The sequence below is a fragment of the Aquarana catesbeiana genome, linkage group LG02 (assembly GCF_042186555.1).
Source record: "Aquarana catesbeiana isolate 2022-GZ linkage group LG02, ASM4218655v1, whole genome shotgun sequence".
Classification (NCBI taxonomy): domain Eukaryota; kingdom Metazoa; phylum Chordata; class Amphibia; order Anura; family Ranidae; genus Aquarana; species Aquarana catesbeiana.
In genome coordinates this window covers 766,984,592-767,009,234 of record NC_133325.1, presented here as the reverse complement: position 1 = coordinate 767,009,234, position 24,643 = coordinate 766,984,592, and the positions used below count along the sequence as shown (strand labels likewise).

General features: G+C 43.9%; 1 protein-coding gene across 1 annotated transcript in view; it reads right to left on the bottom strand.

Annotated features, from left to right (window-relative positions):
• Positions 1–24,643, bottom strand: part of UMODL1 (uromodulin like 1) — a 95,426-nt gene that overhangs the window by 29,151 nt on the left and 41,632 nt on the right. The window contains exons 9-12 of the mRNA XM_073617268.1: positions 23,067–23,324; positions 17,735–17,847; positions 9,966–10,167; positions 7,038–7,178 (exon numbers count right to left, since the gene is read on the bottom strand). Of these exons, the coding sequence (XP_073473369.1) occupies positions 7,038–7,178; positions 9,966–10,167; positions 17,735–17,847; positions 23,067–23,324 (714 nt within the window). The remainder of the gene's footprint in view (positions 1–7,037; positions 7,179–9,965; positions 10,168–17,734; positions 17,848–23,066; positions 23,325–24,643) is intronic.

Here is a 24,643-nt window from a genome sequence, read left to right as displayed (position 1 = left end):
AGATTAATAGAGAGAGTTTAAAGAAGGGCAACGAAACTTATAAGGGAAATGGAGGACCTTAATTACGAGGAACGGCTGCAAACACTAAATTGATTCTCTCTGGAGAAAAGACGCTTGAGAGGGGACATTATAGCGTTCTACAAATATCTCAATGGGGATCCCAGCATAGGAAATAAACTATTCAGTCCTATGGAGTGTAAAAGGACACGGGGCCACACAATGAGACTGGAGGAGAAGCGGTTTAACCTTAAACTGTGTAGGGGGTTCTTCACTGTTAGGGCAATAAGGATGTGGAACTCTCTCAGGGAGTATGGATATCTTTAACCACTTGCCGCCCACCCACCGTCAAATGATGGCTGTGCGGCGCGGCGCGGCTCTCGTTCTGGTTGGCTGTCATATGGCGGCCCTCCAGAATGACCGTTCTCGCGCACCCGTGGGGGCGCGCATTTCGGCGATCGGTGGTGTGGTGTGTCAGTCTGACACACCGCCACACCGATTTTGGTAAAGATCCTCTGACGGAGGCTCCTTACCACGTGATCAGCCGTGTCCAATCACGGCTGATCACGATGTAAACAGGAAGAACCGTTGATTGGCTTTTTCTCACTCGCGTCTGACAGACGCGAGTAGAGGAGAGCCGATCGGCTGCTCTCCTGACACGGGGGGTCTGTGCTGATTGTTTATCAGCGCAGCCCCCCCCCTCGGATGCCCACCCAGGACCACCAGGATACCGCCAGGACCACCAGGGATTGCCACCACACTGGACCACCAGGTATGCCACCCTAGACCACCAGGGAAATACCAATCAGTGCCCAGGCAGCTGCCAATCAGTGCCCATCCCCAATGCCTGCCAGTACCATCAGTGATGCCTATCAATGCCATCTATCAGTGCTGCATATCAGTGCCAAGTATCAGTGCCCAGCAGTGCACAGCAGTGCCGCCTATCAGTGCCACCCATAAGTACCCATCAGTGCAGCCTTTCAGTGCCCATCAGTATCAGCTATCAGTGCTCATCAGTGCCCACCAGTGCCACCCATGAGTGCCCATGAGTGCCGCCTATCAATGCCCATCAGTGCTGCATATCAGTGCCACCCATCAGTCAGTGCCGCCTACCAGTGCCCATCAGTGCCACTTCATCAGTGCCCATCAGCAAAGGAGAAAACGTACTTATTTACAAAATTTTAGAACAGAAACAAAAGAAAAACTTTTTTTTTTTCAAAATTTGAGGTTTTTTTTATTTGTTTAGCAAAAAATAAAAAACGAAGATGTGATCAAATAGCACCAAAAGAAATCTCTATTTGTGGGAACAAAATGATAAAAATTGTGTTTGGGTACAGTGTAGCATGACCGCGCATTTGTCATTTAAACAGCGACAGCGCTGAAAGCTGAAAATTGGCTTGGACAGGAAGGGGTGTAAGTGCCTGGTATTGAAGTAGTTAAAAGACTCTTAGATATACATCTTAAAGGACACAACATACAGGTATATGGGAAATCAGCATAGATATGGACTATTGTCTTTTTTCAGCCTTACCGACTATGTAACAATCCAAAGCAAAAAATGAACAAAAAGGCATAGTTTATTTCTTTAGAGCACAGTCCCTTCCTTATTAGAAAAGCCTGTCCCCTGCCAGCACGCTGTGGAGAAGGACCCTTGCTCGCTGTGGGGAAGCAGTGGTATTGCTGCAGAGGTTCAAAACATGCCTTGCTGAATAAGGGCTCACTCACATGGGCAGTAAAAGCAGTTGGTTGAACCACAGCTTTACCACCTCCTGCCTACCCACTTTAACAAACCAATGCAGCTGTGCAGGGCTGTACTCATGCCGCAGCTGCAATGCTTTGCGCCTGTGACAAAAGTTTATATGACAGGTCGTTCAAGTGAAGAACGTCTCGCTGCAACCACCCTGCGACCCACATGGTTGCGGTGCAGCAGTGGGGTATTTTTAGGGTTAAAGCAGGTGGGCAAACACCTGCTGAAAAGTGATCCACTGCAGAATGCTTTTCAGGGGGGTGGCAGTATAGCCGTACATGTGAACGAGGCCTTAGAACCAGAGCTCCCCAATTGGCAAAGGTGCTCCATACTGACTGGAAACCCGCAAGTCTGATGAAGCAAAGAATGTGTTGGACCTTCCATTGAATTCCAAAAACACGCATTGCTGCACCAAGAAAAAGAACCTGTATTTTTTTCCAAGACACATGGAGGAGAAATGCACAGGTGTGAACGGGACCTTGGACTTTGCATCCCATTTGTTTTAATGCAATAGAATGTATTTAGCGCATTTAAAGTGATTGTAAAGGGAACAAAATGGTAACCCCTTCATGCCTAATGCCACGTACACACAAGCGGTTTTGCCTTTGGACTAAACTCCGAAGGTTTCTCCAATGGAACTCTGACGGAATTCTATTGAAGCGGTCTTGCCTACACACGGTCAATCTAAAGTCCGACCAAAGTCTGACCGTCCAGAACGCGGTGACGTACAACACGTACGACGGGACTAGAAAAAGGACGTTCAATAGCCAGTAGCCAATAGCTTCCGTCTTTTACTTGCTTCAGAGCATGCGTCGTTTTTGGTCCGTCAGAACAGCATACAGACGAGTTTTCCCGATAGGAACTGGTTCCGGCGGAAAGATTTAGAACATGTTCTATTTCTAGGTCCGTCAGAATTTTCGAAAAAAAAAGGTCTGACGAGCGGATTATACGATAAAAAGACTCCGTCTGACTTTTTCTATCGGACATAACGCTCGTGTGTACGCGGCATAAGCCTTATTCTGACACTTGTTGCTTACAAGTTAAAATCTTTATTTTTTTGCTAGAAAATTACTTAGAACCCCCAAACAGATACCTAACATGCCACGTTTTAAAACTGCGCACGCTCGTGGAATGGCGACAAACTACGGTACCTTAAAATCTCCATAGGCAACATTTTTACATTTTCTACAGTTTAGAGTTACAGAGAAGCTCTTGCACTAGAATTATTGCTCTCGCTCTAACGATCGCGGCGATACCTCACATGTATGGTTTGAACACCGTTTACATATGCGGGCGCAACTTACGTATGCGTTTGCTTCTGCATGCGAGCACGGCGGGATGGGTTGCTTTACATTTTTTTCTTATTTAATTTTTTTTTTTATTTACACTGCCCCTTTAATGTCTATTTATGTATTTATCGATCACTTTTATTGCTCCACCAAGGAATGTAAACATCCCTTGTGACAGTGACAGGTGGTGACAGGTACTCTTTATGGAGGGATCTGAGGTCTATAAGACCCCAAAATCCCTCCTTTGCACTTAAATTCATTTAAAACGCCAAGTTTGGCAGTTTTGAATGCTGTCATTTTTTTAAAATTTGGCACCTTTAGGGCTTCTGTAAACAAGAAGTGATGTCATGATATCGCTTCCAGGTTACTAGATCTGAGACCCAATGAATGCTGATTCTGCCATTGTTCGGGTCTCCGGCCAGCCAGCGGAAGTGCCGGCTGGTCACTCGGGCCTCCCAGTGCGACGGGAGAGCTCGGGTGAGCCGCGGAAGGTGGCGGGATGGGGGGGAACGTCCCCTCCCACTGCTTGCAATAACAGTTTACATTAACAGGTTGGGCTTTTTACCTTAATGCAGAGAATGCATTAAGATAAAAAGGCTTTCTACCTTTAGAACCACTTTAAAGTGGAATTCCAGCCTACACCAAACTAGTCTTAAAGCGGTAGTAAAGGTTACATAGTTAGTCAGTTTGAAAAAAGACACAAGTCCATCTAGTTCAACCATAAAAAATAAATAAATAAATAAAATAAAAAATATCATACAATCCCATATGCCCAATCCTATACCTATAGTTGATCCAGAGGAAGGCGAAAAAAAAAAAAACACAGAAAAGCAGGATCCAATTTGCTCCAGCAGGGGAAAAAATTCCTTCCTGATCCCAGAGAGGCAATCGGATTTTCCCTGGATCAACTTTACCTATAAATATCAGTACCCAGTCATATTATGTACATTTAGGAAAGAATCTAGGCCTTTCTTAAAGCAATCTACTTTGCTGACCAGAACCACCTCTGGAGGGAGTCTATTCCACATTTCCACAGCTCTAAGGCCGCGTACACATGAACAGACTTTTCGGCAACAAAAGTCTGCCATTCCGGCGGACTTTCGTCTGACTTTTGACGGACTTCCGACAGACTTTTGAACGAACGGACTTTGCCTACACACGATCACACCAAAGTCCGACGGATTCGTACGTGATGACGTACGACCGGACTAAAATAAGGAAGTTCATAGCCAGTAGCCAATAGCTGCCCTAGCGTCGCTTTTTGTCCGTCGGACTAGCATACAGATGAGTGGATTTTTCAACCGGACTCGAGTCCGTCGAAAAGATTTGAAGCATGTTTCAAATCTAAAGTCCATCAGATTTTCGACTGGAAAAGTCCGCTGGAGCCCACACGCGGTCGGATTGTCTGCCTGACTCGGTCCGTCGGACCAGTCCGATAGAAAAGTCTGCTCGTGTGTACAGGGCATTACTGTGAAGAAAACTTTCCGTATTTGGAGAAATCTTTTTTCCTCTGTGTTGACAGTAAAGAGAATAACTCAACACCAAGTTCACTATATGGACCCCTTATATATTTATACATGGTGATCATATCCCCCCTTATTCTCCTCTTCTCAAGTGAGAATAAATTCAGTTCCTCTAATCTTTCCTCATAGCTGAGCTCCTCCATGCCTCTTATCAGTTTGGTTGCCCTTCTCTGCACTTTCTCCAGTTCCCCGATATCCTTTTTGAGAACTGGAGCCCAAAACTGAACTGTATATTCCAGATGAGGTCTTACTAATGATTTTACAGGGGGGCAAAATGATATCTCTCTCTCTGGAGTCCATACCTCTCCTAATACAAGAAAGGACTTTGCTCGCTTTGAAAACCACAGCTTGGCATTGCATTCTATTATTGAGCTTATGATCTACTAAAACCCCCAGATCCTTCTCCACCATTGATTCCTCCAATTGTACTCCCCCTAGTATGTATGATGTAGGTTTAAAAATAAAAAAAATAAACAAACAAACAAACCCTGCAAGATAAAGGCATAATGTGCTAGCATGCATTGCATGCTAGCACATTATGAAAGACTTACCTTGAAACAAAGCCTTCCAGTGGCACATTGTCACCGCTGCAGGGGCTTCCATCTTCATCTGGTCTTCCTTCAGAGGGTCCGCGGGCTGCAGCCGCTTGAATGGCTGAGCCATGATGATGTCACTCCCACACATGCAGTTCCTTCAGAGCTCATGCGCCGTGACGTCACCGGCTGCTGCTCCCTAGAATATCTCTTTAAATGGTGCACGTTTAAAGACCCTGGATGTCTCCCCTGTGCTCCACTGAATGTACTGCCATGCAGATCGCATTACATTTTTTTCCAGGTATGTTTGCCAGGGACACCGAGAGGCAGAAAGGGAGTGACATCAAATATGTCCCTTTCTGTGTCAGCAAGAAGGGGGGAGGAGAGCAGACGTGTGTCCACTCTGCTCCCTCCTCTCTACCTGGCGGCACCCGCTATGCCATTCTGATGGGCAATCAGAGCCCGGGATACATGGCGGGGGCACGCGAGGGCTTTAGCCACCGGGAATGTGTGTAAAACCCCCCACTGTGAGGTCCGTACGTATACCTCCCAACTTTTTGAGATGGGAATGAGGAACACCTATCAGCAAAAGTATGCAGGCGTAGGACACACCCCTTGCCACGCCCCCTTAAAGGAGAACTATATAAAAAAAACAAGATTAGTTAAACCCACAATTGCTTTTTTTTTTTTTACCACTACTATTCCTTTATATTGGCTCTTGGAATTTACAAATGCAGCAATTTAGAAATCAGATGAAAGGTTTAGTGCTGGAAAACACTTTTTGATAGATACATCTATATAGATCAGACTAAAATGAGGGACAAATGAGGAGGAATGAGGGACATTGCTCCAAATCAGGGACAGCATACCTCCCAACATTTTGAGATGGTAATGAGGGACACCTACTAACAAAATATGTAGGTATAGGACACGCCCCCTGCCACACCCCCTTATAGGAGAAATAATCAAAAAAAAGGTTAATTAAATCCACAAGGACTTTTTTTTACCACTACTATTCCTTTATATTGGCTTTTAAAATGTACAAATGCAGCAATTTAGAATTTGGATGAAAGATTTAGCACTGGGAAACACTTTTTGAAAGATAAAAAGTGCATTTTATATACAACTATATGGATCAGACCAAAATGAGGGACAAATGAGGGAGAAACAGGGACAGAGGCACATTGCTCCAAATCAGGGACAGTCCCGCAAAATCAGGTACAGTTGGGAGCTATGTGTGCAATGTATGGACCTGGCAGTGAAATGCCCCGTACACACAGTCGGACTTTGTTCGGACATTCCGTCAACAAAATCCTAGGATTTTTTCCGACGGATGTTGGCTCAAACTTGTCTTGCATACACACGGTCACACAAAGTTGTCAGAAAATCTGATCACTCTATACGCGGTGACGTAAAACACGTATGTCGGGACTATAAACAGGGCAGTGGCCAATAGCTTTCATCTCTTTATTTATTCTGAGCATGCGTGGCACTTTGTCCGTCGGATTTGTGTACACACGATCGGAATTTTGTTGTCGGAAAATTTTATATCCTGCTCTCAAACTTTGTGTGTCGGAAAATCCGATGGAAAATGTGTGATGGAGCCTACACACGGTCAGAATTTCCGACAACAAGGTCCTATCACACATTTTCACAGTGTACAGGGCATAAGGGTTACACTCGAAGAAGTGAAATCTGACACTCCTTTAGCAGCCTGTTTTAACCTTGTAAATGGCGCACCAACATGCTGCATTGCACGCGGTTGAGGGGTGTTTGTGCTGCATCCCCCATTTGTTTGGGGCGGTGCTGCCTGTAGAATGTGACAGGAGCAATAAGCAAAGCATCACTACTGCAGCATGTGGACATGCCCCATCCGCACCTGGAAGGGCAGTTGGGAAACATGTTTTTAACGCCTCCCCCTCAACTGCAAGTCTAAACAAGTCCTTACTTTCACATTTCCTTCCAGGCCTGCTGGGATCTCGGTCGATGTACGTTGGATGACATTCACAGGTGAATGAGGTCTGTAGATCTTTACAGTATGCATGGACGTCGCAGTCATTATCCAGAGATGACAGGCATTCATTGAACTCTGAAACCAAAATAAAGCAATTAGAGGAGGTTCAAAATAGGGCTGGTCATAGCAGGGACGTGCGGTGAGGTCAGTGACTGGTGAGGCACTGGCTAGTATCAGAGCCAGATACACACAGGTTACATACGCCGCGATCGTTAGAGCGAGATCAATAATGCTAGCACTAGACCTCCTCTGTAACTCTAAACATGTAATCTGTAAAAAAATTGAAAGTGTTGCCTATGGAGATTTTTAAGTACTGAAGTTTGGCGCCATTCCAGAAGTGTGCACAATTTTAAAGCGTGACATGTTAGGTATCTATTTACTTGGCGTAACATTATTTTTCACAAAAAATCGGGTTATCTTTAGTGTTTTTGTTTTTTTTGTTTGCTTTTTCATGAAATTTTTTTTTTTTTTTTTTTATACCGTGTAACATAAAAAATTGCAACAACCACCATTTTATTCCCTATGGTGTCTGCTAAAACAATATATATGATGTTTGGGGGTTATGAGTAATTTTCTAGCAAAAAAAAAATATTATTTTTACACGTAGGAGAAAAGCGTCAGAATTGGCCTAGGTGGCAAGGGGTTAATTACCATAAGTAAGTAATATACAAATAATTCTTATATATTGTTTTTAAGGTCATTTACTAAATTTTCAAAAACTGTGCTCAAGCAGGTGGCTTAACAGACAAATTACTGAAGTTTGAAGTTATAACTTCCAACCAGCAATTTCACAGTAAATAGATAAATAATAAATTATTATCTTATAACATATAGAATAATAATATATGTTTTCGCTTGTACCTTTTTAACAGCAGCAGATTCTCATTCTCCCTCTTAACTGTGTGGGTAAAACATGGGATTGTGGGTAAATCGTATACCCATAAACACATGTATTTCCTGGTAGTTAGGAGGGCTGGGCTAGAAGGGAGCCCTCCTAACTTTTAGACACATGTCCCCTTCTATGACACTGCAATAAGAGGCGTGCCTCCACTGCAGCATTTTTATTGGACATCTGAGGCTACTTTACCATTGGTCCAAGGCTCCAAGCTGTCCATTGAGCTCAGTGCCTCTGAGGAAGTGAAGAAGTGAAGAGAGGCACTGTGAGCTCATCCTCTCAGTCTGCTGCAAACAGTGTGTGCCAGCTTGTATTTAAACTGGCCGCTCTGTATGTAGCTTCTGACAGGCTACACAAGGAGCCCCATATCTCCGAAACCATAGGTCCTAGGAGCCCCAAATTTTTACCAGTGGTGGGGTAGGACTTAGGTCTCTGTGACCTTAGGTTGTCGAGCTACGACCCACGAAGCTCGATTTTTTTTTTGCTATGTCCATGGCAGGTGAGGCTTTGCCTCACCTGCCTCCCCTGACTGCAAGTCCGTGGCTGATAGACTGTAATATTTCCCTCTTATAAACAGCGTAGATGGAGAAATGCTCACTGCCGGCTATTGTATTCTGATAGCTGACGCCCACGGCAGTTTGAATACAGTTTGAATACAGGAACAGAACTACAATCTGATGGGATGCAGCCTCTGCCTCACCAACAAGCCCTAAAGAATAAATTGGCAGTCGTTGCTATTTTTTTTTCCAGAAAAAATACACGCAAAAAAAAAATAACACTATATATATATATATATATATATATATATATATATATATATATATATATATATATAAAACCCATGTTTTTTGTAAAATATAAAAGATGATGCCACCCCGAGTAAATGGGTACCTAACATGTCATGCTTTAAAATTGCGCAGGCTCGTGGAATGGCGACAAACTACGGTACTTAAAAATCTCCATAGGTGACCCTTTAAACATATTTTTTTCTAGAGCTAGAATTATTGCTCTCGCTCTTTACATATGCATGCACAACCTACGTATGCATTTGCCTCGGCTTCCCTATAGTGACAATCATGGACTATGCCTCTGCCATGTGTTTCAGCACAGCTGCCTGTAATTTCCACCACGAGGAGGGGGGAGGGGATTTGACTGGGTGACAACACAGCACAGCAATTGGCGGACGATTGTCATCGCATAACAGGAAGTGCCTGGACATAGCAGGATCACCAGGGATTATTTTTATGAAATCTGCAGATCTGAATAGATTGAAAACAACATTTGAAATGAGATGTATTATTGAACACGAATACCCACGATTTCAACTAGGACCACATCCCATAAGTAAAGGTAGTAGATAAGAGGAAGTTGGGATTTTTAAGGTGCAATTAAAGAGAATTGTCAATTGTATAAAAGATACATTTATTTGAAAAATAGAAATTCATCCAGTAAAAACAAAGGATAGAAAATACTTATGGCAAGTACAGTTCAATACAGTAACAGTGATACAGCAATACAGGATGGACTTCCCAACATATTTCTGTTAGAAGGCACTGTACCGTGCATGTGACCAGCATTCCCTGAAGAAGCCCGTTTATAGGGGCGAAACATGTTGGGAAGTCCATCCTGTATTGCTGTATCACTGTTACTGTATTGAACTGTACTTGCCATAAGTATTTTCTATCCTTTGTTTTTATTGGATGAATTTCTATTTTTCAAATAAATGTATCTTCTACACAATTGACAATTCTCTTTAATTGCACCTTAAAAATCCCAACTCCCTCTATCTACATACATTTGAAATGGCAACATTGACACATAGGAGATTTTAGTGATTGAGTTTATGGATAAACATAAAACTAAACATAATACTGTACATCTGTATATGCAAAAACAACTTCAATCAAGTCCCAAGGTGATTTACTCATATAGAAATAATATTGTGCTTTTCCTGCAGTAATGGTTACCTGTAATTTTAATAGACTGCGGATCGACCTTAAACACGGAGCTTTGGTTGATGGCGGACAAGGAGGACGACGTGACATTGATATAATTCTCTGTGACATTGATGATGATTAGGAAATTGGTAACGATGCTCCCGGGACTCAGGGACAGGATTTGTACCGATATCTGCTCTGGGGGGATGTGACTGGACAGGGACTGTTTCACCTAAAAAAAAGAGGAAAACATAGATGAAAGTGTGATATTTGTGCCATGCAGGAGTTCTCCAAACTTTCTAAACAAAGGGCCAGTTTACTGTCTTTCAGGCATTAGGGGACCAGATTATGACCAGTGGGGGTAGAAATTGCCCTGGCATCAGTGGGAGTAAACAGTGCCCCATCTTTGAATCCAGATGGAGGAATAGTGCCCCATTTTCGGTGTCAGTGGTAGGAATTATACCTCTTCGTTGATGCCATTGGTCAATGGCCACACACCAAAACTCACGGACCGGGCAAGGAGGGCATTAATCAGAGAGGCAGCACAGAGACCTAAGGTAACCCTGGAGGAGCTACACCAGTGACTGGAGTATCTGTACATAGGACGACAAAAAGCCATACGCTCCATAGAGTTGGGCTTTATGGCAGAGTGGCCAAAATAAAGTCATTACTTTCAGCCAAAAACAAAATGGCACGTTTTGAGTTTTTATGAAAAGGCATGTGGGAGACTCCCAAAATGTATGGAGGAAGGTGCTCTGGTCTGTTGAGACTAAAACTGAACTTTTTGGCCATCAAAGAAAATGCTATGTCTGGTGCAAACCCAACACATCACATCACCCAAAAAAAAACATCCCCACCGTGAAATATGGTGGTGGCAGCATCATGCTGTGGGGATGTTTTTCAGCAGTCGGACTGGGAAACTGGTCAGAGTTGAGGGAAAGATGGATGGTGCTAAATACAGGGATATTCTTGAGCAAAACCTGTACCACTCTGTCCGTGATTTGAGGCTAGGATGGAGGTTCACCTTCCAGCAGGACAATGACCGCAAACACACTGTTAATGCAACACTTGAGTGGTTTAAGGGAAACATGTAAATGTGTTGGAATGGCCTAGTCAAAGTCCAGACCTCAATCCAATAGAAAATCTGTGGTCAGACTTAAAGATTGCTGTTCACAAGCGCAAACCATCCAACTTGAAGGAGCTGGAGGAGTTTTGCAAGGAGGAATGGGCAAAAATCCCAGTGGTAAGATGTGGCAAGCTCATAGTGACTTATGAAAGGGACTTGGAATTGTGATAGCCGCAAAAGGTGGCTCTACAAAGTATTGACTTTAGGGGGATGAATAGTTATGCACATTGACTTTTTCTGTTATTTTGTCCTATTTGTTGGTAGCTTCACAATAAAAAAAACACATCTACAAAGTTGTGGGCATGTTCTGTAAATTAAATGATGCAAATCCTCAAACAATCCATGTTAATTCCAGGTTGTGAGGCAACAAAACACGAAAAATGCCAAGGGGGGTGAATACGTTTGCAAGGCACTGTATGAGGAGGACTTTACCTTATCAATTTTCCTAGCATCCCTTTGGATTCTATGCTTGGACTTATTTTAGCACGTGTTATATATTTCTCATTATGTTTTTATACTAATGATTGTTAATTGTTAGCGTGACTTTGTATATGGAAACATATTCCACAGTATCCAGGTTTTGGAATATTGTTCACATTTATGCTGTCCTGTAAACACCAGATCTTCCATCTTGTTGATCTCTTCTACCCAGTTAAGCCAAAGACCAATGGTCGGTGGTTGCGGGCATTTCCAGGTAAGAGAAATGAACAATTCGGTGGCCTTAAGGAGATGGTGAACTACTGATCTCTTGTAAATTTTAGCCTGAAACGTCTGAGACAGGAACGAAAAAAAAGGCTGGGTCATCCGGTACCTCATGATCCGTAAATTTTTGGACAATTCTCTGAACCTCTCTCCAGAAAAGATCAAGTTTGGGGCAGGGCCAAAACATATGCATCATGGTTCCCCGTTCCTCCTGGCATTGCCAGCAATGATCAGTTTGGCTGCCTTTGTTTTTTTGCCTGCATACACCTTGAGCAGATGCAGATGCATGGACACAGCACACCTTCTGCGTTTGGGTCCATGCACCCACTCCTGCGTGGCTGTCAAATTTTGACATGGGGATGTGTCCATGCGGCTGCTGCACCTTCATCCACCTCTATTGGTTGGCTGCATGCATCTCAGGGAGAATGTAAACCAAGACAGCCTGCATGTAGTACAGGTGCCAGTGCCAATCTGAACAAAGCCTTACTGCCCACAACCCTCCACCTGAACAAGGAGATATAGCTACTCAGGGCACACAGCATGTTGCATTAAATGGGTGGTACTGCCGCTAAAAGTGACCCAATGCAGTGAATGGGGTAATTGCTCCGTAAATGTGTGCATTACAGCATGGAGGGTCTGCATTTTCAGGGTTGAAACAGGCAGTGAGGAAGAAGGCTCCTCATCACCTGTCAAATGCCGCAGTGGGTTGCTTTTCAGAGGCATTTATAGTCACACATCTGAATGAGCACTAACTGATAGAAGTGGAAGTCTGTTCTAAGTATCAACTATGATATTAAATGGGTTAAAAGGAACTATGAACACGGAGGAAAAATGGGAGTGCTTTAAGAGCATACTAAAAAAAAAGGTATGGCCAGTGCATTCCACGGGAAATAAGTTTAAAAGAGCTCAAATTAATCCTGGGTGACTAAACTCTAACGTAAAAATGCATATAAAAGCAAAAGAAAAGGCCTTCAAAAATATATAAGGCTGCGGGGGCATTGTCAGCATTTTAGCAATACAAAGAATGCAAATAGGAATTGTAAAAGCGCAATCTGAGAAGCTAAAATAGATCATGAAAGGCACATAGCGAAGGAGAGTAAAAAAAAGAAACAAGAAATTCTTTAAATATATAAACAGTATGAAAGGGAGGCCAGAACATATTGGCCCCATACAGGATATTGATGGGAACGTGGTTACAAAAGACAAGGAGAAGGCAAAGGTTTTGAATGTATTCTTCTCCTCAGTCTTCACAAAGGAAATGGGGGGATACAGTAACCAAGACTGTAATGTTATTAACACGTCACAGAAAGCACCCTCATGGCTAACAGAAGACAGAATCAGAAATAGACTTCAAAAACTTAACATAAATAAGTCACCGGGACCAGATGGCTTACACCCGAGGGTCCTTAAGGAACTCAGTCAGGTTATAGGCTGACCATTGTTCCTAATTTTTATGGACAGTTTACTGACTGGAATGGTACCAGCTGATTGAAGAAAAGCCAACGTGGTACCATTATTTAACCACTTCAATACTTATACACCTTCCTGCCCAGACCAATTTTCAGTTTTCAGCGCTGTCGCAGTTTGAATGACAATTGCGCGGTCATGCTACACTGTACCCAAACTAAATTTTTATCATTTTGTTCCCACAAATAGAGCTTTCTTTTGGTGGTATTTGATCACCTTTGCAGTTTTTATTTTTTGCTAAACAAATAAAAAAGACCGAACATTTTGAAAAAAATAACAGTTTTGCTTTTGTTTCTGTTAAAAAAATTTGTAAATAAGTAAGTTTTCTCTTTCACTGATCGGCACTGATAAGGCGGCACTGACAGGCACTGATACGGCTGTACCGATGAGGTGGCACCAATGAGTGGGCACTGACGGGCACTGACGATGGGCACTGGTAGGCAGCACTGATGGGCACTGGTAGGCGGCACTGATGGGTGGCACTGATATGCAGCACTGATGGGCATGATAGGCGGCACTGATGGCACTCATGGGTGGCACTGGTTGGCACTGATGGGCACTGATAGACGACACTAATGGGCACTGAAAGGCGGCACTGCTGGGCACTGCTAGGGTGGCACTGATAGGCGGCACTGATGGGCACTAATAGGCAGCACTGATGGGCACTGATACGCGGCACTGATAGGCATCCTTGGTGGCACTGGCAGTGGTAGGCATTGGAGTGGGCACTGACTGGCAGCTGCCTGGGCACAGATTGGTATTTCCGTGGGGGTCTGGGGGCATACCTGGTGGTCCAGTGTGGTGGCCATCCTGGTGGTCCTGGGCGGCTTCCCTGGTGGTCCTGGGCAGGATCCGAGGGGGGGCTGTGCTGATAAACGATCAGCACAGGCCCCCCCTGTCAGGAGAGCAGCCGATCGGCTCTCCTCTACTCGTGTCTGTCAGACGCGAGTGAGAAAAAGCCGATCACCGGCTCTTCCTATTTACATCGTGATCAGCCGTGATTGGACGCGGCTGATCACATCAGAGACTCTTTACCTAGATAAAGTTGTGGTGTGTCAGATTGACACACTGCAACAACGATCGCCGCGATGCTCGCCCCCGGGGGCGCGCAGCGGCTCAATATCCTGATCACATCATATCATCATATCCAGTCAGGATATTGAAACCACTTTGCCGCCGTCATTTTGCTATATGGCGGGCAGCAAGTGGTTAACCACTTAAAGACCAGCCTCGTTTTGGATTTTAGGTGTTTACATGTTTAAAACATGCTAGAAAACAATGCTAGAAAATTACTTAGAACCCCCAAACATTATATATTGTTTTTTTTCTAACACCCTAGAGAATAAAATGGCGGTCATTGCAATACTTGTTTTTGCACCGTATTTGCGCAGCGGTCTTATAAGCGCACTTTTTTGGGAAAAAATTCACTTTTTTGAATAAAAAAATAAGTAAACAGTAAAGTTAGCCCAATTTTTTTTTAATACTGTGAAATATAATGTTACGCAGTAAATTGATACCCAACATGTCACGCTTCAAAATTGCGCCCGCTCGTGGAATGGCGTCAAACTTTTACCCTTAAAAATCTCTATAGGCGACGTTTAAAAAATTCTACAGGTTGCATGTTTTGCGTTACAGAGGAGGTCTAGGGCTAGAATTATTGCTCTCACTCTACTGGTCACGGCGACACCTCAAATGTGTGGTTTGACCACCATTTTCATATGCGGGCGCTACTCACGTATGCGTTCGCTTCTGCGCACGAGCTCGTCAGGACAGGGCGCTTTAAAAAAAAATGTTTTTTTCTTATTTATTTTACTTTATTTTATTTATTTTTTCACTGTTTTAAAAAAAAAAAAAAACATTTGGATCACTTTTATTCCTATTACAAGGAATGTAAACATCCCTTGTAATAGAAAAAAGCATGACAGGTCCTCTTAAATATGAGATCTGGGGTCAAATTGGCCCATTAAGAGCTATGGGCGGAAGTCACATTTTGACGTCGCTTCAGCCTTCCTATGGTATGGAGACGGGTGGGGGCCATCTTAGCCTCATTCGTCTCCATACTGAGGAAGTGACAGGTCCCGATCGCCTCCGCCGCTACCGACGGCTCCGGTAATCGGCGTAGGGCGCTAGAGAGCGGCGGGAGGGGGGGAGGCATCTCTTCCGCCGCTGATAACAGTGATCTCCTGGCGAACGCGCCGCAGAGATCACCATTATCGTGTACAGAACCGCCGGCCCTAAAGATGGATACCTCGGTTGTGGCAGCAGCTGCTGCCGTTACTGAGATATCCATCTTCAAAGTAATGACGTATATATATAGTGGCCGGTCGGTAAGTGGGGCCGAGATATATCTCTGGGAACAACAGGCCAGACTCTGGGAACAACAGGCCAGTCAGCCTAACATCAATAGTCTGCAAGCTGATAAGGGACTATAGCCAAGGTTTTAGAAATGAAAACATTACCATTAGTAGTAGTCATCATGGATTCATGAAGAATCGTTCTCGCAAGACCAATCTATTATCATTCAATGAAGAAGTGAGCTGCCATCTAGATAAAGGAAGGCCCGTAGACGTGGTGTATCTGGATTTTGCAAAGGCATTTGATACAGTTCCCCACAAATGTTTACTTTACAAACTAAGGTCTGTTGGCACGGACCATAGGGTGAGTACCTGGATTAAAAAAATTGGCTACAGGGGCGTGTCCAAAGGGTGGTGATAAATAGCGATTACTCAGAATGGTCTGGTGTGGTAAGTGGGGTCCCCCAATGATCTGTCCTGGGACCAATTCTGTTTAATTTATTCATAAAGTATATACAGAATGGGATAAACAGCTCAATCTCAATATTTGCGGACGACACAAAGCTAAGTAGGGCAATAACTGCTGAGCGGGATGTGTAAACCTTATGTAGACTTAAATAAAATAATGGGTTGGGCAACCACGTGGCAAATGAGGTTTAATGTTGAAAAATGTAAAGTAATGCACTTGGGGGCTAAAAATACAAACGCAAGTTACTAACTAGGGGGAGAACCTCTGGGGGAATCTAGGATGGAAAAGGACCTGCAAGCAAAGCCAACAGAATAGTGGCATGCATTAAAAAGAGGATTCACTCCAGAGATAAAACAATAATTCTCCCACTCTACAAGACTCTGGTCCGGCCGCACCTGGAGTATGCCATCCAGTTCTGGACACCAGTCCTCAGGAAGGATGTGCTGGAACTGGAGAGAGTCCAGAGAAGGGCAACAATGCTAGCAAAAGGACTTGAGGAACTCAGCTATGGGGAAAGACTGCAAGCATTGAATTTATTCTCCCTGGAGAAGAGAAGCTTGAGAGGGGATATGAAACCAATGTACAAATACCGCACTGATGACCCTAGCATAGGGAACAAACTTTTCAGTGAAAGGGAATTTATAAAGACATTCAGCCATTCACTGAAATTGGTAGAGAAGCGGTTTAACCTTAAACTGTGTAGAGGGTAGCATGGGCGCCGCCCCCCCCCCCCCCCACCCCCCATCCATGCGTTCAGCCCCTAATCTACATGTAGGGTGCCGGACGCATGGATTTCAATGGATTTTTTTTTTTTTAAGCACATGATTAAAACCTGAGGCTCTAATTGGCTTCAAAAAAGGGTGGTCTCGGGGCGCAGAGCACTGAGCCCACCCAGTTGTGTGACTTTAGCAAATTAATATTCGCTAATGTCTTTCTGTTTCTCCCCCTGGCCAATCAGAAAGTGGGACCTCATTGGCTGGGAGTCCTAAGACCCGATGGACCGGGAGTCCAAAGACGCGTTTGGCCGGGAGGAGAAGCGGCCGCCAGGACACGCAGAAGGAAATGGAGGGGGGAAGCTGCCACCACAGCCATGACCTGCATGGAGTAAGTGCAGGGCTGTCGGGGGGCCTGGTGGGACAGAGGGCGGGCGAGCGAGCGAGCTGGCGACCGTGGGGGATATGGTGTGTGCAGTGGTATGCTCAACCGATGGGGGGGAAGAGATAGTTTGGGGTGGCGAGCTAGAGCGACGAGGGGGGTGTCTGTGGTCAGGCCTGTCTGTCACTTCCCCCCCGGATCGATGAAGCACCAGCCGCCACTGGTAGAGGGTTCTTTACTGTAAGAGCTGTAAGGATGTGGAATTCTCTTCCACAAGCAGTGGTATCAGCAGGGAGCATCAATAGTTTCAAAAAAACTATTAGATGGGCACCTTAACTATCACAACATACAGGGATATACAATTTACTACTGACATAAAAACAAGCTCACTCACACACCACAGGTTGAATTGGATGGACTGGTGTCTTTTTTCAACCTTACCGCCTATGTAATATCACTATGTACTCTTTTCGTAAAATAATTCTTTTTACTTTGGGGTCATCTCTCTGCATCTTTGACCTTTTCCAGGGGTGGTGTCAATCTTCTCTGTATCTGGTACATGGCAGGACTCAGGATCAAATTTCCCAAAGGGGACATCTTTACGCTGTGCTGTGAATGGGTGAACATGACAAGCATAAGATCTTACCTCTGAGGTGAATGTCTTCACAAACTCCGCATACTCTGAAGAATTTGGATTCTGCAGGGGTCCCGTGAGGTTCCAGTTTTCGATCTTCAGAGTTCCATTCAGTATTTGTCCCTCTGTAATTTTCAGCAAAGCAATTCAGATGTTGCAGATAATAACCAGTACAGGGAAACAGTTTGTACGACCTCTTTTTTTTTTTTTCGTAAGCACCAAAATCCAGACAGCTGCACCCTAAATAGAATCCATCGTTATTGTAGCATAAAAAGCAACATAGTACAGTAAAAAGACACTGTGTGGAATGGAAAAATGTCAATGTGTTTCATGCTATATCAGAGTTTAATCATGACTCCAATTGGAGTCATGATTAAGTGCTGATACAGCACGAAACATGTTGACTTTTTTCTCATTCCCCACAGTGTCTTTTTACTGCATTATATTGCTTTTTATGCTACAATAAAGATGGATTCTATTTGGAGCGCAGCTGTTAAGGTTTCGATGCTTACATTATGTCCAGTGTGATAAACTGAGCTTGCACCCAAACGGGAAGTGTGCATGGGATTGTGGCGGCGGACTGACCTGGAGCAGCACTATTCCATTTACTACTCTATATTTTGTTGTTGTTGTATTTTGGGGGTGGGGAAGGGGGGGTGATCTTTTTTTTTTTTTTTTTTTATACCCAACTTTTACAGGACAAAAAAGGGCTTTCTTGTGGTCCCATAGATTATATCTAGGAGTATAGAGGGTTGGGCTAGATACGCAAGCAACTTCTGTGTTGTGTTCACTTTGGCTATAACAATGACTGGGAAGTACGCTGATTGGCTACTAGACATTTCTAAGGAACATCGCCTGACAACTGGTTCACCCATTCATGAATGTCAACAACATTCCCGCAGACATGGAGCAAGCAAAGTTGTGGGGAAAAAAGTGGCATCCAAAAGGATAAAGCTGGCAGGTAATAACTATTCAAATTGCCTGTTTGTTACAGAATTTTGTGTTTATGCCTGGAGTACTCCTTTAAATGCCTTGCTAAATGCTGAAAGATCATGATCCCTATCCGCTCACTACAACTGCTGTTCTTGCATTAAATGCAAGGCAGAACTAGGGAAAGGTCAGGAAGTATTATACTGACATCTAGTGGTAGAAAATGATCACTGCGTGTGTGTATATGTGAAGGTTACCCTGCCTTGTAGTGCGCTGCAACAAAGCTGCGTTGAAATGCTATTAGGGGCTCATTCACATCAACAGGTGCGTGAACGCTGGTATTTGTTGTGCACATGCTCTGCTCTGCTCTGGTATTGGTTATGCACATGCTCTGCATTGTTAAAGCTTAATTCAAGGTATGGATTTTTTTAGTTTACATTGGTCCAGCCTGGAAAAATAAAAGTATGTATATTTCATATCCGTGGGATCCCTGCGGAAGCAGAGAATCAGTCTAGTAGTCTCTGATGCTACAGTTATTGCCGCTCTCTTTGGGATTCTGTGGCGAGTGGTGCATAGAAATTACAGCTCACCAGCTCACCGGGGTGTGATTACAGAACGCCTTGCATTTTTGTTCAATAAATGCAAAGCATTCTCTGATTGGACCAGGGGCAGATCATTCATGACATCACTGTCCCGACTCTTCACCTCATCCAATCAGGGAATACTTTGCATTGATTATGAAAAAAAAGCAGGGCATTCTGCATTCTGTGATTGGCACCTGTGCTGAGTGGGTAACCCACTGTAGCTACTATACACAAGACCCAGAAGACAGCGACAATCACTGGAGTAGTGGAGACTACTATGGCGATTCTCGGGGATCCCACAGGCGTGGTATATGCATAATTACAGTTTTTCAAGCTGGAACAATGTAACTATGCAAATATATCCATACCTGCAGTTAGCTAGTTTTTCCACTGTTGCATGTACCTGTTATGCATTGCAGCAGATTATGATGTATTACAGCGCACTGGAACATGCTCTGCAAGAATGCAACATTATTATTATTTTCTCATCGCACAACAACACAGCTCATTGGTGTGAACTAAAGCCCTAGAACAGAAGGCAAATTAAATTGTCTTGTTCTTGCATTGGAACTGCTTGGTTAACCCAACACAGCTGGGGTGAGAGAGCTCTTTAACCACTTCCGGACCGCCGCACGCCGATATACTTCCTAACTTAGTGTACTGGATAGCACTTTCGCCTAGCAGTAAAAAGGGTCGCTGTTTCGAATCCCAACCACGACACTACCTGCTTGGAGTCTGCATGTTCTCCCTGTGCCTGTGTGGGTTTCCTCCGGGTACTCCAGTTTCCTCCCACACTCCGAAGACATGCTGGTAGGTTAATTGGATCCTGTCTAAATTGTCCCTAGTATGTATGAATGTGAGTTAGGGACCTTAGAGTGTAAGCTCCTTGAGGGTAGGGACTGATGTGAATGTACAATGTATATGTAAAGCGCTGCGTAAATTGACGGCGCTATATAAGTACCTGAAATAAATAAACTTTGAAGAGGGATATCGTTGTTATGGTAGCAGCTAGCTGCCATAACCCCGCTATCCTCTTCTTCGTCCGGTTTCCGATAATAGTGGTCTCTGCAGCGGATTCGCCGTGAGAACACTTTTATCGGCGGCGGGAGAGGGGCCCCATCCCACTGCACTCCGGTGCCCTCGGCCGATTACCGGAGCCTCCGGCAGTGGCGGAGGCGATCAGATCCTCTCACGTCAGTGGCATGGAGACGAGTGAGGGGGAAGATGGCCTCCACCCGTCTCCATAACATTGCAGGGCGGAAGCGACGTCAAAATGTCACTTCCGCCCATAGGGCCTTTTTTTTTTTATTGCATTTTAGTGTAAATATGAGAGCTGAGGTCTTTTTGACCCCAGATCTCATATTTAAGAGGTCCTGTCATGTTTTTTTTTCTATTACAAGGGATGTTTACATTCCTTGTAATAGGAATAAAAGTGACACAATTTTTTTTTAAAAGAACAACGTAAAAATAAAAAATAAAAGGTGAAATAAATAAGAAAATTTTTTTTTTAAGCGCGCCCCGTCCTGCCGAGCTCGTGTGCAGAAGCGAACGCATACGTGAGTAGCGCCCGCATATGAAAACGGTGGTCAAACCACACATGTGAGATATCGCCGCGATTGGTAGTGCGATAGCAATAATTATAGCCCTAGACCTCCTCTGTAACTTAAAACATGCAACCTTTAGAATTTTTTAAACGTCGCCTGTGGAGATTTTTAAGGCTAAAAGTTTGTCGCCATTCCACGAGCGGGCGCAATTTTGAAGTGTGACATGTTGGCTATCAATTTACTCGCCGTAATATTATCTTTCATAGTATAAAAAAAAAAGGGGGTAACTTTACTGTTGTCTTATTTTTTAATTCAAAAAAGTGTATTTTTTCCAAAAAAAGTGCGCTTGTAAGACCGCTGTGCAAATACGGTGTGACAAAAAGTATTGCAAGGACTGCCATTTTATTCTCTAGGGTGTTAGAAAAAAAAATGTATAATGTTTGGGGGTTCTAAGTACCGTATTTATCGGCATATAACACGCACTTTTTTCCCCTGAAAATCAGGGGAAAATCGTGGGTGCGTGTTATAGGCCGATCCCCGCCGATTTTGTGTCATCGGAGCGATCGCGGCAATTGCCGCGGTCGCCGCCGACATACACAGCCGTGGGTAGATTCAAATATGGCGCCGAGACTGCAGGGATACGTCGGAGCTGAGATACACATACCATTTTATTTTTTCGGCGCCGCCGTCACGCCCAGTCCTGCCCTTGGACCTGTGTCATGTCCATCATAGGGCGGGACTGGGCGTGACTGTGAGCGGCGCCGACAAAAGCCGAGAACACTCGGGTATGTGTATCTCGGCTCTTGTCAGAGCCGAGATACACATACCCGAGTGTTCTCGGCGCCGCTCACAGTCATGGGGCAAGGCTGCACTGACAAGGCTGCACTGACAAGGCTGCACTGACAAGACTGCACTGACAAGGCTGCACTGACAAGACTGCACTGGGGCAAGGCTGCACAGACTCTGAAAAGGCTGCAGATGGACAGATAAGGCTGCATTGATGGGCATTTTAATGTAAGTTTTTTTTCCTTAAACTTCCCTCCTAAAAGTTTTTTTTCCTTAAAATTCCCTCCTAAACTTGGGGCGCGTGTTATACGCCAATAAATACGGTAATTTTCGAGCAAAAAAACCTGTTTTTAACTTGTAAACATCAAATCTCAGAAAGAGGCTCGGTCCTTAAGTGGTTAAGGATAAGTTCACCTATTTAGAAAAAATAATAAATGCATTTATTTTTGCAGAAAAAAATGTGCATTTATTATTTTTCCCTGCAGGAGCCTGGAAAGCATTGCATCGGTGATCAGAGGTGCAATGTCAGACTTCTGCAGACAAGCCCTGCAGCTTTCAGCTCATACCTCCATACCTCCAGAGAAGCCTATCCTACCCACACCTAACAACTGTATTTTCATTTTCTAAATCAGCTCATCCCCCACAGTTATTACCTTTTGTTCCACTTGACCTCCCCTTCTAGATTGGAAGCTCGAAGGAGAAGGGCCCTCTGATCCCTCCTGTATTTATTTGCATTGTAAGTGTACTGTCTGCCCCCACGTTTTGCCCCCAAGCTCTGCGCAAACTGTTGGCGCTATATAAATCCCGTATAATAATAATAATAATTCTGTCAGTTTGAAAGCTGCAGGGTTTTGAATGAACCACATGATCATCAGCATCCAGGGTTGCCACCCGTCCGGACAGTTCGGGTTTCGAATCATGTGTGCCGGTTTCAGTCCACTTGATACCCTGACACAATATTCAGACAGGAATGTGTCTCAGAACAGGGCCTTACAGGAGGGTGAGGGGGCACTATACACACTGCATTACTATTCTCTTTGGGGTGCTCAAAGGTGTCCCAGGTCTGTTACAATCCTATAGTGTATATTAAAAATAAAAAAAATGTACTGTGTGCCGATAAAGTGTTTGGGTCTGGCTTGAAGAAAAAGTGGCAACCCTATCAGCGTTCTCGCAGTTCATTCAGAACCGTCTCCCGCAGTGGATGACGGTACTTGTAGTTCATTCATTCACAGGAAACTGAATTAGATATAGAGTGCTCTGCCTATGCGGCTGTGCTGTTTGTGAATTGTGACAACAGGTGTGGGGAGAATCGGGGCAGGCGGCAGGAGCTGGTACCTGCTAAATGTTCCACCCTAAATACGGGTGGAACGTGTAGCATGTTCCAAAAGGTGAATTTTTCCTTTTAAATGACGGGCACAGAAGAGTATCAATGCTGTCAATGCTGCAATGTGAATGCGGCCTGAATGATATGATGAATATCCCACGCATGATGCCACTTACCTGTTTTCACTTTCTCCTCCCATAGCTGTGTCTCTCCAGAACAGGCGTGGAATGTGACCTGCACAGTGTATAGTTCCCCATAATTCAGGCCACTTATATTCAGAGATGTCCCGGATACATTGTTGTTCCTGTGAATCTCCTTTGAAGATGTTATCTGTATGTTATAAATGTGGTTATCAGGACAGTCAGTGCTCCACCTAATGTGAAATCCGCTAGTAGTTACATTACTGACGCTGTGATTAAGAAAAGTGGAGCAGTCTGCAATGAAAGAAGAAAAGAGCGCAAAGAGTCAGAGTATGCAATTCAAAGGACTGACTGTAAGGCGATGATTGCAGGCGCAAATGTGGTGTATGCACATGTGACAGGAGTCACTTTGGGCGGGGGGGCCCATGGAACCCAGAATCTCTTGGAGAGGTTGGGAAACCCTTGTTTTAGCTGCCCATACACCTCCTATATCTAAGTTACCCTGTGTCTATTAGGGGCACAGGGTGACCGAGAACCCCAGTCTGATCTGTACTAATCGGACTCACTGTACAACCACACTGGAATGTTATATCTATATCTATCTATCTATATATATCTATATATATCTATATAGATATATATCTATATATATCTATATAGATATATATAGATATATATCTATATAGATATATATAGATATATCTATATATATCTATATATATATTGTATATTGTCTCATACTATGGTGTGCTCTCTGTTGGGTCATTTGGGATGTGGCTGTATTCCATTGTTCTATTGTGTCTGTCTGCCTTGGGAGCAACCTATTATGGCATGTATATGTCTATGGAGATTAGCTGCAAGAGGGGAGGGGGGGGGTAATTCCTCCAACAGCTCTCCCTGCTGATTGGACAGTCTACTGAGGAGAAATTTGAATATTTCTGTGTGCCTGTGTTCAAATAAACAGTTAGTATTCAGCAGCCAAAACGAGTACTGTCTAGTTCTTGGTTGTCAGCGGTTGGAATATCTGATCTCTATATTCAGACTGGAAGAAGAGGTATATAACCAAAGCACTCAAGTGGAGTGTGTTTCGATACAGCACGTATGATGTATTTGCTAAATGCTGAAGTTTCACATTCAGGGAATGCTTCATACATGCAAAAAAGCATCTGCAATTACAGGGGTACAAGTGTGTACAACCTCATTTCCATAGCTGGCTATATGTACCACCTGTGGCTCCCACGGGAAAACACTGGAAATTTTACACTAGAGGACATTTGCGCCTGCAAACATCCATGTGCATGAAGCAAACAATAGTTACACCATAAAAATGTACATAGACATGACCCCTTTTACCTGGCCAATGATTTGTATGCAAAGCACTTTGTAAATTGTCGACAATATGTAAATACCTGTAATAAATAAATAATTTTTTATTAATTTTAGTCAGTCTTGTGATTTACACACCTGATGCACCTGAGCCAGCAGATGACACGTGGGCCTATTTTAGCTTTGCAGTTTCATCTGTCACCTGTTAGTCCATTGGACTATGAATTAGTGGTGTAATGATGCTTATTCACTGTCTAATATCCAGGTGAGTACCATAGGTAGATATA